At 40.1% G+C, this 14848-nt stretch overlaps 1 protein-coding gene across 1 annotated transcript in view; it reads left to right on the plus strand.

Moving 5' to 3' along the window:
• The window catches only part of SMYD4 (SET and MYND domain containing 4), a 44949-nt gene that overhangs the window by 28747 nt on the left and 1354 nt on the right, over positions 1-14848 (plus strand). The window contains exons 6-10 of the mRNA XM_008565676.1: positions 10396-10578; positions 10997-11160; positions 12397-12529; positions 13443-13559; positions 13773-13896. Of these exons, the coding sequence (XP_008563898.1) occupies positions 10396-10578; positions 10997-11160; positions 12397-12529; positions 13443-13559; positions 13773-13896 (721 nt within the window). The remainder of the gene's footprint in view (positions 1-10395; positions 10579-10996; positions 11161-12396; positions 12530-13442; positions 13560-13772; positions 13897-14848) is intronic.

Consider the following 14848-nt stretch of genomic DNA (forward strand, 5'->3'; position numbering starts at 1 on the left):
GGAGCAACACCGAGGGTTGCGATCCCGTGGCCGGTCCCGGTCCGGTACGGGCGCGACACTGAGGGTTGCGATCCATTGCCGGGCACGAAAAAAGACAAAAAGGAAAAAAAAAAAAATTTAAAACCCAGACTGGCTGATTAGCCTACTTGGTTAGAGCATGATGTTGGTAACACCAGGGTCAATGGTTTGGATCCCCATACTTGGCCAGTGACCAAAAAAAAAAAAAAGATTAAAACCCATATTACGGAGGTTTTTTGGTTGTGAAGGGAAACTGTCTCAAATAAATAGTAATAGGAAGTTTATTATAAGGATACATAAACAAGAAAACAGAGAAAGCTAAATAGTTTTTTTTAGGATGGGCAGAGACAATAGTCAAACCAGACTGCTGAAAGAACAGGGTCTGTAGTTGAGTAGAATATCAAGACTGTTAACTCACTCAGCTACTCTCTCTCCTCTTTCCAGTTGGCAATTTTCCCCCATTCTTTTGTTCTGAATATCCAGGAGAGGAACCTGGCCCAGCTCACCTTTTCACACCATACTATACCATAAGCTGTTGGCCATCATAAATATGTCCTGTTCTTTGGTCAGGTGGCTAGTCATCTAGAGGAGAGCAACCAGCCTAGCCCTGCTTTCCTGAACTGGGTTTTATAGATAAGACTACTTAATATTTAAGCTAGATGGGGAGGTTAGATGTACCCAGAATCATGAATGACATCTCCACTATGACTGTATTGACAACAAATACAACTATTATTAGAAAAGAAATGGCATTTCCAGTATTTTTTTTTTTTCTAAAGATGACCGGTAAGGGGATCTTAATGCTTGGCTTGGTGTTGTCAGCACCACGCTCAACCAGTGAGCTAACCAGCCATCCCTATATAGGATCCGAACCCTTGGTGTTATCAGCACCGCACTCTCCTGAGTGAGCCACGGGCCAGTCCTTGCAGTATTTCTAGTGTGTGATCTTCACTTTAGCAGAAAATGTCTTTCGATTCAATCAGTTCACTATACTTTTCTTATTTTTTCTAGTTAACAGTATTGAAAGGGAGGAAACTAGGTGTTAAGTAAACCTGCAATTTATAAACAGGTTAATATTAAGTGTGGCTTTACTATGCATGCTAGTTCTTTTGATCTTTTCACTTTAGGTAATATAGGATTTGTCAGCCTTTTTTGGTGTGTATTTTTATGTGTAATTTGAAAGTAACTTTGCTTGCCAGGAATCAGAAACAAATCAGGGTATTGGTATTAATATGAAACAGTAGAACTCAAGGTAAGATATCTAGTAAAACAAAAAGGGTGTTTTATTTTTATAAAGGAATTTAGCTGCCAAGTTATATGGTATATAGGTATTTCACTAGAGGGGTTTTTGGGCAAGACTCTCTTTCCTATCCTGAAGCACATGAAACATCCAAAAATAATACTGGCTTTTCTCACGATACTACAAAATCATATTTCAGGTATCTCTGTTTTCTTTTTTTTTTTGGTGGCTGGTGAGTATGAGGATCCAAACTCTTGACCTTAGTGTTACAACACCTTGCCCTAACTAACTGAGCTAACTGGCCACCCCCATCTCTGTTTTCCTTTGCTTCTTTGAGCCATTGCTACCTTCTAAAATATATCTGTTGAGTATTTTTCGAGAATTATGTTTTCCCTCGGATACATTCACTTGCATTTTAAAAGATAGTCATTTTGTTTTGTTTTATTGAATATAAAAAGTAATATACGGGGCTTCCAGATTTAATGGCAGAAATCAAGAACCAACTCTTGATTCTTTTATGTGTCTTCCTTTTAAAATAATAGGATACACAAAAAAAGATACAAATGTCAGTAGCTATGGAACTGTTGTCCAGGTAGACAATAGCAGTGATCAGTAACTCAGGCTAAATATCTGAGGTAGAATGGCAGAGTCATTGGGGCAAAAGAGTTGGCGTTTTCCATCCACTTTCCTCCACTGGCCTACCCCCTACAGTAGGTAAGGATCTTAGCTGAAATATTTTTGCTCTGTGTGCATGAAATTTCATTATAGTCCATTTTTTATTTGCATAGCAAATTTTGGATAAAATTTTTCACAAGTTATTAAGAGTAAGTTTTTGGATAGTAAGCCTATGTGCAGGAATACTTGTATATCCTATGGCTAATAAAAACTAGAGGAATAGATACATAGCATAATACTGGCTATTTGGGGTGATAGAAAGAGGATTGGATGGTGGCTTTACCTGTAAGGTTCTAATGTTTTGTGCGTAGTTTATTGTTGTTTATATGATGTTTTAAAAATATACATGTAAGGGCCAGCCCGGTGGTGCACTCAGTAGAGTGCGGCGCTTGGGAGCGCGGTGGCGCTCCCGCCAAGGGTTCGGATCCCATATAGAGACCGGTCCGCTCACTGGTTGAGCGCGGTGCGGGCGCGACACCCTGGGTTGCGATCCCGTTACCGGTCACGAAAAAAGACAAAAAGGAAAAAAAAAATATATATACACGTAAGAAAAAACAACAAAAGCAAAAATACCAAAATCTTAACAATACTTAATTCTGAAACTGGAAATATGAGTGATTGCTACTTTCTTCTTTGAATTTTAATCTTTTTAATTAAATAACCTTTTTTTTTTTAAAGATGACTGGTAAGGGGATCTCAACCCTTGACTTGGTGTTGTCAGCACCACACTCACCCAGTGAGCGAACCGGCCATCCCTATATGGGATCCGAACCCGGGGCCTTGGTGTTATCAGCACCACACTCTCCCAAATGAGCCACAGGCCGGCCCTTAATTAAATAACCTTATTCACATGGTGGTCACATTATACTAGTAAATTTAAATTTAAAAATAGATTGTATGTGAACCTATAAATCATTTAAAAAATGGGTTGTATACCTTTCCTATCATTATAAGGAAAAAAAACATAAAAAAAATAGCTCACAAAAAAAGGGAAAAAAGTAAAAAAAATTTAAAAAGTGAAAAAACTAACATTAAAAAACAGTTCATAGGGCCGGCCCAGTGGCACACTGCTACAGTGTGCCGCTTGGGAGCGCGGCTGCGCTCCCGCCGAGGGTTCGGGTCCCACATACAGACCAGTTCCCGCTCACTGGCTGAGCGAGGTGCGGGCGCGACACCGAGCGTTGCGATCCCGTTGCCGGTCCCGGTCCGGTACGGGCGCGACACTGAGGGTTGCGATCCGTTGCCGGACACGAAAAAAGACAAAAAGGAAAAAAAAAAACAAAAAAAAAAACAGTTCATAGAGCAAAAGATAGAAAAATATAAAAATGAATCTATAATAGTAAATATAAATGGGATAAACTCTCCTATTAAAGGAGCCTTTTGAAATGGATCAAGAAAAATAAAATCCAATTATATTCTGTTTACAAAAGTGACTCCTATAACAACACAAAGTGTTTGAGCAAGATATATCAAGAATCACAAGCAAATCAGGGTATTGGTATTAATATGAAACTATAGAACTCAAGGTAAGATATCTAGTAGAAGTCATTTTATTTTTATAAAGGAGACTCTCCATACTGAAATATATCATCAATTTTAGCTCTCAGAAAGAGAGAGTGTATCTATAAAACAAAAATAGGTAAGTATACAAGGAGAAACTGGCAAAAACTCCATTGCTGGGAGAAACTTTTTTTTTTTTTTTTTAAAGATGACCGGTAAGGGGATCTTAACCCTTGACTTGTTGTCAGCACCACGCTCACCCAGTGAGCAAACCGGCCATCCCTATAAGGGATCTGAACCCGTAGCCTTGGTGCTATCAGCACCACACTCTCCCAAGTGAGCCACGGGCTGGCCCTGGGAGAAACATTAATATTCCACTCTGACTTTGACTGATGAAATATATTAAGGATCTTGAAACCCAGAAACATAACAAGCTAGGGGATTTAGTAGGTATATCTATCAAAGCCTGTATCTTGTAGATCAGGGGTTACATCTTTTTCTGTAAAGGGCCAGATAGTAAATATTTTAGGCTTTGCCAGCCATATAGTCTCTTTTGCAAACTACGCAACTCCACCATTGTAGCATGAAAGCAGCCATACACAAACTAATGAGCATGGCTGGATTCCAATAAAACTTCATTATGGGAGCTGGCTGGTTAGCTGAGTTGGTCAAACCGTGATGTTATAACACCAAGATCAAGGGTTCAGATCTCAAACCAGCCAGCCGCAAAAAAAAAAAAAAGTTGTGTTATGGACACTGAAATCTGAATTTCTTATAATGTTTCACATCATGAGAATTATTCTTTTGATTTTTTTTCAGCCACCTCAAAATGTAAAAACCATTCTTAGACCACAGATTGTACAAAAACAGGGAGCAGGCAGGATTTGGCTTACAGGCTACAGTTTACAGACTCCTGATACAGACAAAGATCTGATAAATCTAATTAGGAAATCTATTTGAGGAAAAAACCACAAAATTAGGGTCAATGAAGGGGATATAGCCAATAATATAAATTCATTTAAAAATCAAAACAATCTAATACAATTTTAGACTATTAAATTTTAAAATATTAGGTAGACAACTTTTTAGAAAATACAAATTGCCTAAACTGTCCCAGTAGGAGGCAAAAATCTTCAAAAAAACCCAGTAATTGTGGAAGAATCAAGTTATCAAAATATTTTCATAAGAACAAACTACACCCGCTCTTTTCCATGTGAGTTCTTTAAAACCTTTAAGGAACATATTTAATCATAATTTTTAAAAGAAAAGAAGAAATGTTTCCTCCAGAACAGATCGTCTCTATACTGTGTATACTATTCCAGAGCATGGGAAAACCTAGAACTCTTTCCCACTCATTTTACAAAGCCCTGAATAAAAACTATAGACCAGTATCAGTTGGGAATATAGACATAGAAAACCTGAATAAAAGCACTGCCATTTCTCATCCAGCAGTTTATTAAAGGAGTAATAATATATGACCAAGTAGAGTTTCTCCCAAAAATGCAAAGATATTTTAATTTGGAGGAATATAAGAGAAGGCTTGGATAAACACGGACACATGCTGTGTTCTTAGTGGAAAGACTGAAAACTATAAAAATGGCAGTTTCCCCATATTAACCTAATCAGTTTAATGCAATTTCAAAAAAATAACAATTGCATTTTTCTTGGAACTTGACAACATTCTAAAGTTCATCTTGAATAACTGGATAAAAATAGCCATTTTTAAAAAGAGTACTGAAGGGTCTTAGTACTATCAGATTTCATACCAGCATTAAAGCTATAATTATTAAAAATATGGAACTAAAATATTAGAATCTTTCCTCAAATCATTACAGTTAAGTATTAAACCATAAAATATCTAGAAATATGTAAGTGAACATTTATGTAGTCTTAGTGTGGGAGAAGTTTTATAAAGTATGTAATACCAAATTTAAGTAATTAAAATACAGGTAGATTTAACTGCCTAAATACCAAATTTCAAAACACCATTATGGGTAAAGAAGATAGAGGATGCAGGTGAAAGAGGTCCTTGAAGGAATGAAAACATTGGACTGGAAGGCAGAAGACCTGATTTCGTGAGCCTCTGTGTGTCTCAGTATTCCCACTGATAAGATGAGAGGACTGGATGAGCCTCAAGCCTCTAGAGAAGACTGCAAAGATGACCACAACAATTTCTCCCATCACTGTGTTTGCCTCTTTGCAACTTGATATTGCTTTTTCTCCCATCAAGAGGCAGAATCTCTTTCCCCTCTCCTTGAATCTGGGCTAGCCCTGTACCTTGCTTTGACCATGAAATGCAGTAGAAGTGACTTTATGTAACTTTTGAGTCTAAGCCTTAAGAGACCTTGTAGCTTCCACTGTCAGCTTCTTAGAATGATGGGGTGGCATGTGAACAAGCCTGGGCTAGCCTCCTTGAGTGTAAAAGACCATGTGCCAGATGAATGCAATCACATGAGTAATCCCCGGGTAAAGCCATATGAAAAACATTAAGCTGAGCTCAGCCAAAGTTGCTCGACACAGAATTGTGAACAAATGAGATTGTTATTGTTTTAATACCCCCTCCAAATCCATCAACAAAAACTACGATGTGAATGACAAAATGAGAGGACGTCTCTAGTAACTATATACATCTTAAAATCAACTTTTAAAAATACGTATAGTGATGAAATGTTCTAAAACTGGATTGTGGTAATGGTTGCACAACTATGTAAGTTTCCAAAAAAAATTATTGAATTGTACACTTAAAACAGGTGAATTTTATGGGGGATAGATTATATCTCAATAAAGCTGTTAAAAATACACATGAGCAAGCACTTTATCAAAGTAGTAATGAAAGTTGTCAATCTCTAACCTCTCCCTACTAATTAAAACAAGATACCATTTTTTTTTTTTTGCCTGTTAGATTGGCAGAGTTGTTTTGTTGGGGTTTTTGTTGTTGTTGTTGTTGTTTTTTAAAGATGACCAGTAAGGGGATCTTAACCCTTGGCTTGGTGTTGTCAGCACCACGCTCAGCCAGTGAGCAAACCGGCCATCCGTATATAGGATCTGAACCCATGGCCTTGGGGTTATCAGCACCGCACTCTCCCAAGTGAGCTAACCGGCCATCCCTATATAGGATCCGAACCCATGGCCTTGGGGTTATCAGCACCGCACTCTCCCAAGTGAGCTAACCGGCCATCCCTATATAGGATCCGAACCCATGGCCTTGGGGTTATCAGCACCGCACTCTCCCAAGTGAGCTAACCGGCCATCCCTATATAGGATCCGAACCCATGGCCTTGGTGTTATCAGCACCGCACTCTCCCAAGTGAGCCACGGGCCGGCCCATATTGGTTTGTTTTTTAATTATAATATGCATTTTAGGTTAGGATGTAAAGAAATGGCCATGATATGTTAAGTGAAAAAAGTAACTTACAAATCACTATGTGCACCACGTTGCCAATTACGTTAAAAGTTCCATACATAAGTGTAGAAATTAGACTGCAAGAACATAAACCAAAATGTTATACCTATTTGATGGGATGATAGATGACTGTCATTTTCAGTTTTTAAATTATTTTCTGACTATATGTATTTCTTTTGTAATTTTAATTAGTTTTTTGGTTTTGGTTTTGGTTTTGTTTTTTTAAAAGATGACCATAAGAGGACCTTAACCCTTGACTTTGTGTTGTCAGCACCAGGCTCTCCCAAGTGAGCTAACCGGCCATCCCTATATAGGGATCCGAACCCTTGGCCTTGGTGTTATCAGCACCACACTCTCCGAAGTGAGCCATGGGCGGCCCCTTAATTAGCTTTTTAATAAACATAATTCAAATGTTAAGAACGTTTTTATATGAATATTTTTAAGGCACTTGACACACATATTGCAAAATCACCCCCCAGGAAAGTTGTACCAGTTACATGCCCACCAGTGATGTTCACTTACATTTTTTAATTCAATCTAATTTTGTTTTAGTCTGCTCACATTTCTAATCTTGTTATATCCCTTTTTATTATTTCTTTGGGGTTCCAGCACCTCCCAATATAGTGTTCTCATTGAATTTCATTAGCAGCTGTTTCATTAGTAGCACAGAAGGATTAAAGTGTTAACTAGGATAGACTTTGACAAAAACCTATAAAAACGTGTATTATTTTCTTTGTATAAATCTTATTTAATCAGAGTTCCTCATAAACCTCTCTCTGATGCTTATCTCAAGGGACAGAACTGGCCACTGATATTCTAGACCTTGATACGTGAGGTTCTATCTTAGTCAGAATTGCACATTCAAGGGCCAGCCCGTGGCTCACTCGGGAGAATGCGGTGCTGATAACACCAAGGCCACAGGTTCGGATCCCATATAGGGATGGCCGGTTTGCTCACTGGGTGAGCGTGGTGCTGACAACAGCAAGTCAAGGGTTAAGATCCTCTTACCGGTCATCTTTTAAAAAAAAAAAAAAAAATCCCCTTACCAGTCATCTTTATTTAAAAAAAAAAAAAAAAAGAATGGCACATTCATGTTATATCTGGATTCATATTATACCAAGGCTTAGTCAGGTTCCTTGTAGCTTCAAATCAATTCACTTTGCTTTGCTTTCACTCTTCAACAACTAAGGAATCCAGGCTGGCTGATTAGCTCAGTTTGTTAGAGCACAGTGTTATAACACCAAGGTCAAGGGTTTGGATCCCTGTTCTGGCCAGCCACTAAAAAAAAAGAAAGAAAGAAACAAGGAATCTATCTACCTTTAGTTTGGGTCCTTGATTACTTGATGCACAAATTTCTCATTTTGCAAAATATATTCCAGAATAGGTATATTCTAGAAGTATTCTGAATGAATCTTTTTTTTTTTTTTTACTTGAATCCCATTTTAAATGTGGATATTTAGGGATATTAGCAAGGTACCCTTTTGGTAAAGAATCACTGCCCCCTTTTTTTTTTAATACAAAATGTCACAAATTTGGTTAATAAGGTACATACATGTTCTCACTCCATTATCTCTACTAATAGATGACTAATGCAAAATATTGAGTAATTTTTAAAAATCAATACTTAATTTTTTAGAAATAATTAGAGAGATATTCAACTCTGATATAAATTCACCATTCAGTTCCTGGGCCTGCTTCTGTTAGGTGATAATCTATAAATAATTTATGAAGCTGACATTACTCACTGTATTGTGATAATTTTTTCTGGGAAAATTTTAGCAACTGTTCTAATATAGATTGCCAGTTATCAGTAGTTGAGAATGCAAGTCAACTTTTAATTATGCAGAGGCTGATTATTCAGACTAGATTGTTTGTGCCCTGTAGTGCTCCTTCCTGCTGCCCACCTTTTAGCATTTTCACTGCTCATTAGCACATGTACCAGAAGGTAGGCATTGGACAAAGTGGGGGGAAGGAGAGGAAAATAAAATCAGTTAAGCAGTTAGGAGAAGCTCTGATGAAAGATTTTAAAACAATTTATAGAATTAACTATAAGTGAGTCATTTGAATTCCCTGTGAATTGTATTTACTTGTTCTATTCTTGTCCTCCATAGCAGCAAATAGATTGTCTGCAGAGAGACAACATTATTCTTGTATTTAAAGTTTTCCTTTATAGAACATTTTCACATGATGGTTCATGATATTTTCTTTATTATTTACATTTGTACCTAGACTACTTATTTTTTTGTGAAAGATTTATTGAGATTCCTGTCTTATATACAGTGATACCACAATTATCTGATGGTTTTCCAGTTTTCCAGAAAACTTGAATGTTTCCCTTTAAGTATCAATATCTTTCATATTTCAACCATTTGTTGAAATTTCAACCATTTGTTGGAAACATGGTTTTCTTCATGCTTAAACCAAGGCTACTGGACATTATTTAAGCATTTATAGAAGCTCAAGGTTATCTATCCTGTACATACTCCTAGGATATGATGACTATTACAAAAACCTAGGTATGTTCAGTCTAGGAGCCTCTGGTTGACAGTGAAATGTTACAAGCGTAGTAGAACTTGGGTGGTACTTGTGTTTTCATTTGCTCTAAGGCTGTTATTCTTATACGAGTTTTCTGCTTCCTTTTCCATTCTGTCACCTGTTTCTTTTGCCATTGTCAGGAATACCTGCCTGTTATATTCTCTGCTTCTTCTTAATTCTCTGCTTTTGGTCTGTTGTGGCATGAGAATAACCGAGCCAGTTAGAACTATGTCTAAAATAAGAGCAAGTAGGCTACACATGAACACAAAAAACTCACATATGAATATAAGTGCATGAGCTTTGGTGCAGAAACAGCCTCACTGCTTAGAAGCCTTTTTTTTCCTCCCTTCCTAATTTTCAATCATTTAAGTTGCTGGTTAATTGTGTTTCAAAGAGATTGTTTGGGACATGAGACTGTCTTGAGTAAAGCTAGTACAGAGAGTTTTCTTCAGTGAGAGCCACTGCTGTCCATAAAGATCCCATAAAGGTAAGACAAAGAGCAGAATGAACAAGTGAGCTTAAGGAATACTAATTTTTTAAAATATGTGTAAGCCTGCTTAAATATATAAAATTTGGGATAGTAACTAGGTCACTTGTTCTACTAACCATCCAAAGACCAGCTAAACACAAGCACTTGGACTATAAAAGTCTTTGGGAAATAACCTCAACAGGTACTCTGGTTTCTGTGTCCTCATGGACATTATGAAACTGTCTGTCTTGGAAAGCTCCCTACTGATAACTCCCTTTTTATAAAGTCTAATCTTTGGATTTTTTGTCGTGTAGAGATATAATGGTTATGTTTCAGGATTCTGGTGGACTTTTTCTGTGTTCATTCGCTTTGCTTCCTGGGGGGACCAGAGTTTGTTGTGAGTCATGTTCCATCTGATTTATATTGGATCCGGCTGTGGAGCCATGACTCAGATGGGCTTCAGGCCCAGTTGCCCAGCTCATCTTCTGAGGAAGGGATTGCGAGGCCAGGACTAATGTCCTGACACATTTTTCCTTTTTCCTCTTGCACTTTCAGGATCTAAAGAGAACATCATTACTGATAGCAGACAGGTACGCCTTGCCACAGGCATCTTCCCCGTCGTCAGCCTCTTAAACCACTCCTGCAACCCCAACACCACTGTGTCCTTCATTAGCACTGTTGCCACCGTTCGGGCATCACAGCCCATTGGAAAAGGGCAGGAGATTCTCCACTGCTATGGTGAGCCACCCCTCCTCACTACTGCCCTGCCCTTGCCAAGCAGAGAAGGACAGGGTGGGTAAGAATAAGCAATGGCAGATAGTAATGAGGGGCCTTCACCTGGCCAGTGGTTGTTTCCTGGAAGAGACAGTACATACTTAGGCCAAAAAAAAGAAAAAAAAAAAGGCCTTCTTACTAGGGCCCTATTGTGGCTAAGCTATCATGTCTCTCACTGCTTCGTCCCTATAAACTTCCTGGCCTCTTTTTCTTCCCAGCAACTTGGAAGCTTATTTTCAGTATCTAGTTCCACAAATGTTTAAGTAAAGATTACCGGTCACATGGTGAGTAATTGTCCAGACCCTCTGCTAAGCTGAAGGTTTTTAAGTAGCTTTTAACTCTCTCTTGCTTTAAACATTAGCTGAGGGCGCTCTCTCCCCAGGGCCTCACATGAACCGTATGGGTGTTGCTGAACGGCAACAGAAGCTGAGGTCTCAGTATTTCTTTGACTGCAACTGTTCAGTTTGTCAAACTGAAGAGCACAGAACAGCTGCAGGTCCCAGGTGGGAAGCATTCTGTTGTAACCATTGCAGAGCACTCATGCAGGTAAGTCTCTCTTGGCCCTTCTCTTCTGTACTTTTCCTGGAGGTCAATTATCCAGCCCAGAGGTCATAAATCTCTTGGAGGAAGCCACCAGGGGCTTATAGGTGCTAAGAGCAGTAATATCATTTCCATTCTAGCCAGTCATCCCCACACATTGACTACCTACCCCTCCAGAGGAACCGCAGGGAAGGGTTGGATTTAGTAATGTTTCTCTTGCAAATGACAGAAAATTCCACCTAAACTGGTTTAAGAGGGGAAAAAAAAAAAAAAGACAAGACTGGGAATTTATTTGCTTGAGTAAGTCACTGAAAAGGGCAACTTCAGATACAACTTGATCCAGGGGCTCAGATAATGTCAACAGGACCCGGTTTTTCTGTCTGCCTCTCATCTCTCTTCCCTCTATGTCAGCCCCCTTCTCAGCAGACGTCTCTCTCACACTGGCAAGATGGCAGCCCGCAGCCCCAGCCTCCTGTCCTCTCTGCCCAGGAGGGTAAAAGCATGTACCACTGTAACAACAGTCTGGGCAGAAATGTTATTGTTTCATTGCCCCAGTTACTGTGACTGGAGGAAAATCAGAGCCACATAGTTTTCCTCCAGCCATTTGGGCCAGAGAAAGGGGCTACATCTGAGCTGTATGCCCACCCCTCAGCTGTCGGACACTGACCATGGGAGGGCGAGAGGGGATCCTCAGGGGAAATCAGATCACTTTTGCCAAATGATGAAATAGAGACTGGCATCCAAAACACAGCAAATTCCACCTCAGAGGTTTTCTCCTCTGCCAGAAGATACAGTATTCTTCTTAGGGGAACCATAAGTGGAATGCAGAGCTGGTTGTGTCGGAAAGCTGAAGTTTCAAACCCAAGCTCACATGTGTGGTGGCCTCACCTCACACCTTTCTCTATTGGCTTTCTTATGGCTTTTTCATAACCACTAGAACTATGTTTGTCATCCAGAGTCCTGGCCCCAAAGGGGGATAAGAGAGGGGCTGTAGAGATGGAAAGAAAGTATGCACTCTACTAGTTCTGTTACGAAAACTAAATCTCAGATGGGATCAGCTACTGTCTTTATTAGAATTGCTGCTGTCAAACCAAATTCAATCAGACCTGGGTCGTGATGTATTATTGCAGGAGTCTCTTTCCCACAAGGGTCAGAAACTATGGAGCAATCCAATAACATAAGTACATGCGATGTTGCTAACCAACTCCGATATAGGAATAAAGATAAAACTGACTTCCACAGGGAGGTGATGTGCTGAGCTGTGGCAGCAGGTCTTGTACAGAATTCATCAGCAGAGATCACCTAGTCTCTCGGTTACGGGACCTTCAACAGCAGGTTGGGATGGCCCGGAAGCTTCTCAGAAATGGTAATCTAGGTGAGACTGGCTCCCTGGTTTGGTCTTCCAACCTCTTCCCTTTTATTCATTCTGATATCACCTTGGACTGAAGGATACTCAGCAGTGATTGAAGAATTTAAGTTAATTATCCCCATGCCAGCCACAAGATGGCTATACAGGCCAGTGAGACCAAACCCTAACCAACTCAGTTACTGTGGTATCCTTGAAAAAGGGCAGGATGATTTAAGCTGTTATTTTCTTATGCATCAGATAGCAAAGTTAAAGTACCCCTGACGACTAAAGGGTTATCTCTGACATCCATGAGCTTTGTGCAATTCCAGAAGTTCAGTGTCATTTATTTTAATTCCAGGGCCTCATGACCTAACTTCTGACAAAGGTTGTTCTGCTCTCAGCAGAGCCAGTCTCCTAAAGAGCAGTAGGGTGTGTGCCCATGGACATAAGTATCCTGCTCTTTCCAGAACAGGAGTTGTGGGTCAAGTGTTTGGATCCCCATAGTGGCCAGCTATTAAAAAAAAAAGAAAGAAAGAAAGAAAGAAAGAAGAGAAAAGGAGTTGTGGAACTCCCCATTAACTTTGAAAACTGTGCTTTAGAGCTTGACATCATGGGAATTTATTTACCCTACTTTGTGAAAGTTGAACTTTAGCTTAGATTTCAGAGTCAAGAGAAATAATGACCATAAGTGGAAGGTAGAGTTGGCTGTGTTGGAAGCCCAGGATAAATGTTGGGAGGCCTCACTTTGCACCTTTTTCTGTTGAAAGAGAAAACATAAGAGAACAACAGCTGTATTGGAACAGACGTTGTGAGTGGTGACAACCTGGGGAGACAAACAGGAGTTTCCACATCAGCCCAGCTAATGTAGAATGTGAGACGGTTCTTATTTCTAGGACTGGGTTTGTGTCTATAGTGAGGCATTTTCCTTTTGGATTGTTAGTGCAAGCCATTCAGCGGTTGTTGGAGTGCCAGAGTGATGCCCAGAGCTTCTTGTCGGCAGAACATTCTGTGGCAGGAGATATCGAGGATGGCCTGGCCCAGGCCTATGCTGCCTTAGGTATGGCCCATGTCTTCATTTTCTGCTGTAATGAGCAAGTCTGCCTTGTGTGTTTTGCCACAATCCTAGCCTCGTCTATGAACCCTAGAGGGTTCTCTTTCAGTCTTTAAACTGAGGCTGCTGTCCCTTTCATTCAGCTTTCCTTACCCTGAAAGTGTTCATCCACAGTTGATCATCGTTTTTTTCTGGAACAAGATTTTTCTTTCCTTGCAGGGGACTGGCAAAAGTCAGCCACCCATCTGCAGAAGAGTCTCCGAGTGGTTGAGCTTCGCCACGGGCCATCCAGTGTTGAAATGGGCCATGAGCTTTTCAAACTGGCTCAAATCTTTTTCAATGGGTAAGTCTTTCTCTTTTCCTAGCACTTTGCCAGGGCACATACTGTTATGTCTTTTACTACGCTCTTCTGTGTATCATTTTTTTTTATAGTGCTTTTAAGGACATTAAAACTTTATTTCCTCTTTAGGAGAGATCCTTGCCTTCTGTTTTTCTGACAAACTTGAAGCTTTAGAATTTCTTCTGAGAGATATGGGGAAAGCTCTTAGATGTGAAGTGAGTCTCCCAGGGAGAACTAGTGAAGCAGCTCCACCCACCCACCAGCACAGCATTCCTTCTCATTCCTCTCTGCTTAATCACACCCCCGCTTGGCTCTCTCATTACCAGCATCCTCAACTCTAGGGTCTCTGTCTTCTCCATAGTCTGCATCCAATTCCTTTTAAAGCAGTTGTTTTCAGACAGGAGCAATTTTTTCCCCAGATGACATTCGGCCCTGTCTGGAGACATTTTTTTTTTTTTTTTTTTTTTTTTTTTTTTGTCTTTTTCGTGACTGGTAAGGGGATCGCAACCCTTGGTGTGGTGTCGCCCGCACCGCGCTCAGCCAGTGAGCGCACGGGCCAGTCCTATATAGGATCCGAACCCACGGTGGGAGCGTCGCTGAGCTCCCAGCGCTGCACTCTCCCAAGTGCGCCACGGGGCCGGCCCTGGAGACATTTTTTGATTGTCACAACTTGGGGGCGGAGGAGGATGCTACTGGCATCTAATGGGTAGAGGCCAGAGGTGCTGCTAAACATCCTACAATGCAAAGGATGGCCTTCCTCCCCACCCCCTGATACCCCCAGCAAAGAATTATCCAGCTCAAAATGTCAATAGTGTCAAGGTTGAGAAACCTTACTTTAAAAGTTAAAAGGAAAGAACAGTAGGGTTGGTGAGCTAACACCTCAGTTGCTTTTGCTGCTGAGGTCATTTGGGAGGTCCTAATTTCAGTATTTCTGGATGGAACACCTCCAGGCTTG

The sequence above is a fragment of the Galeopterus variegatus genome, unplaced genomic scaffold (genome assembly GCF_000696425.1).
Source record: "Galeopterus variegatus unplaced genomic scaffold, G_variegatus-3.0.2 Scaffold201, whole genome shotgun sequence".
NCBI classification, from domain to species: domain Eukaryota; kingdom Metazoa; phylum Chordata; class Mammalia; order Dermoptera; family Cynocephalidae; genus Galeopterus; species Galeopterus variegatus.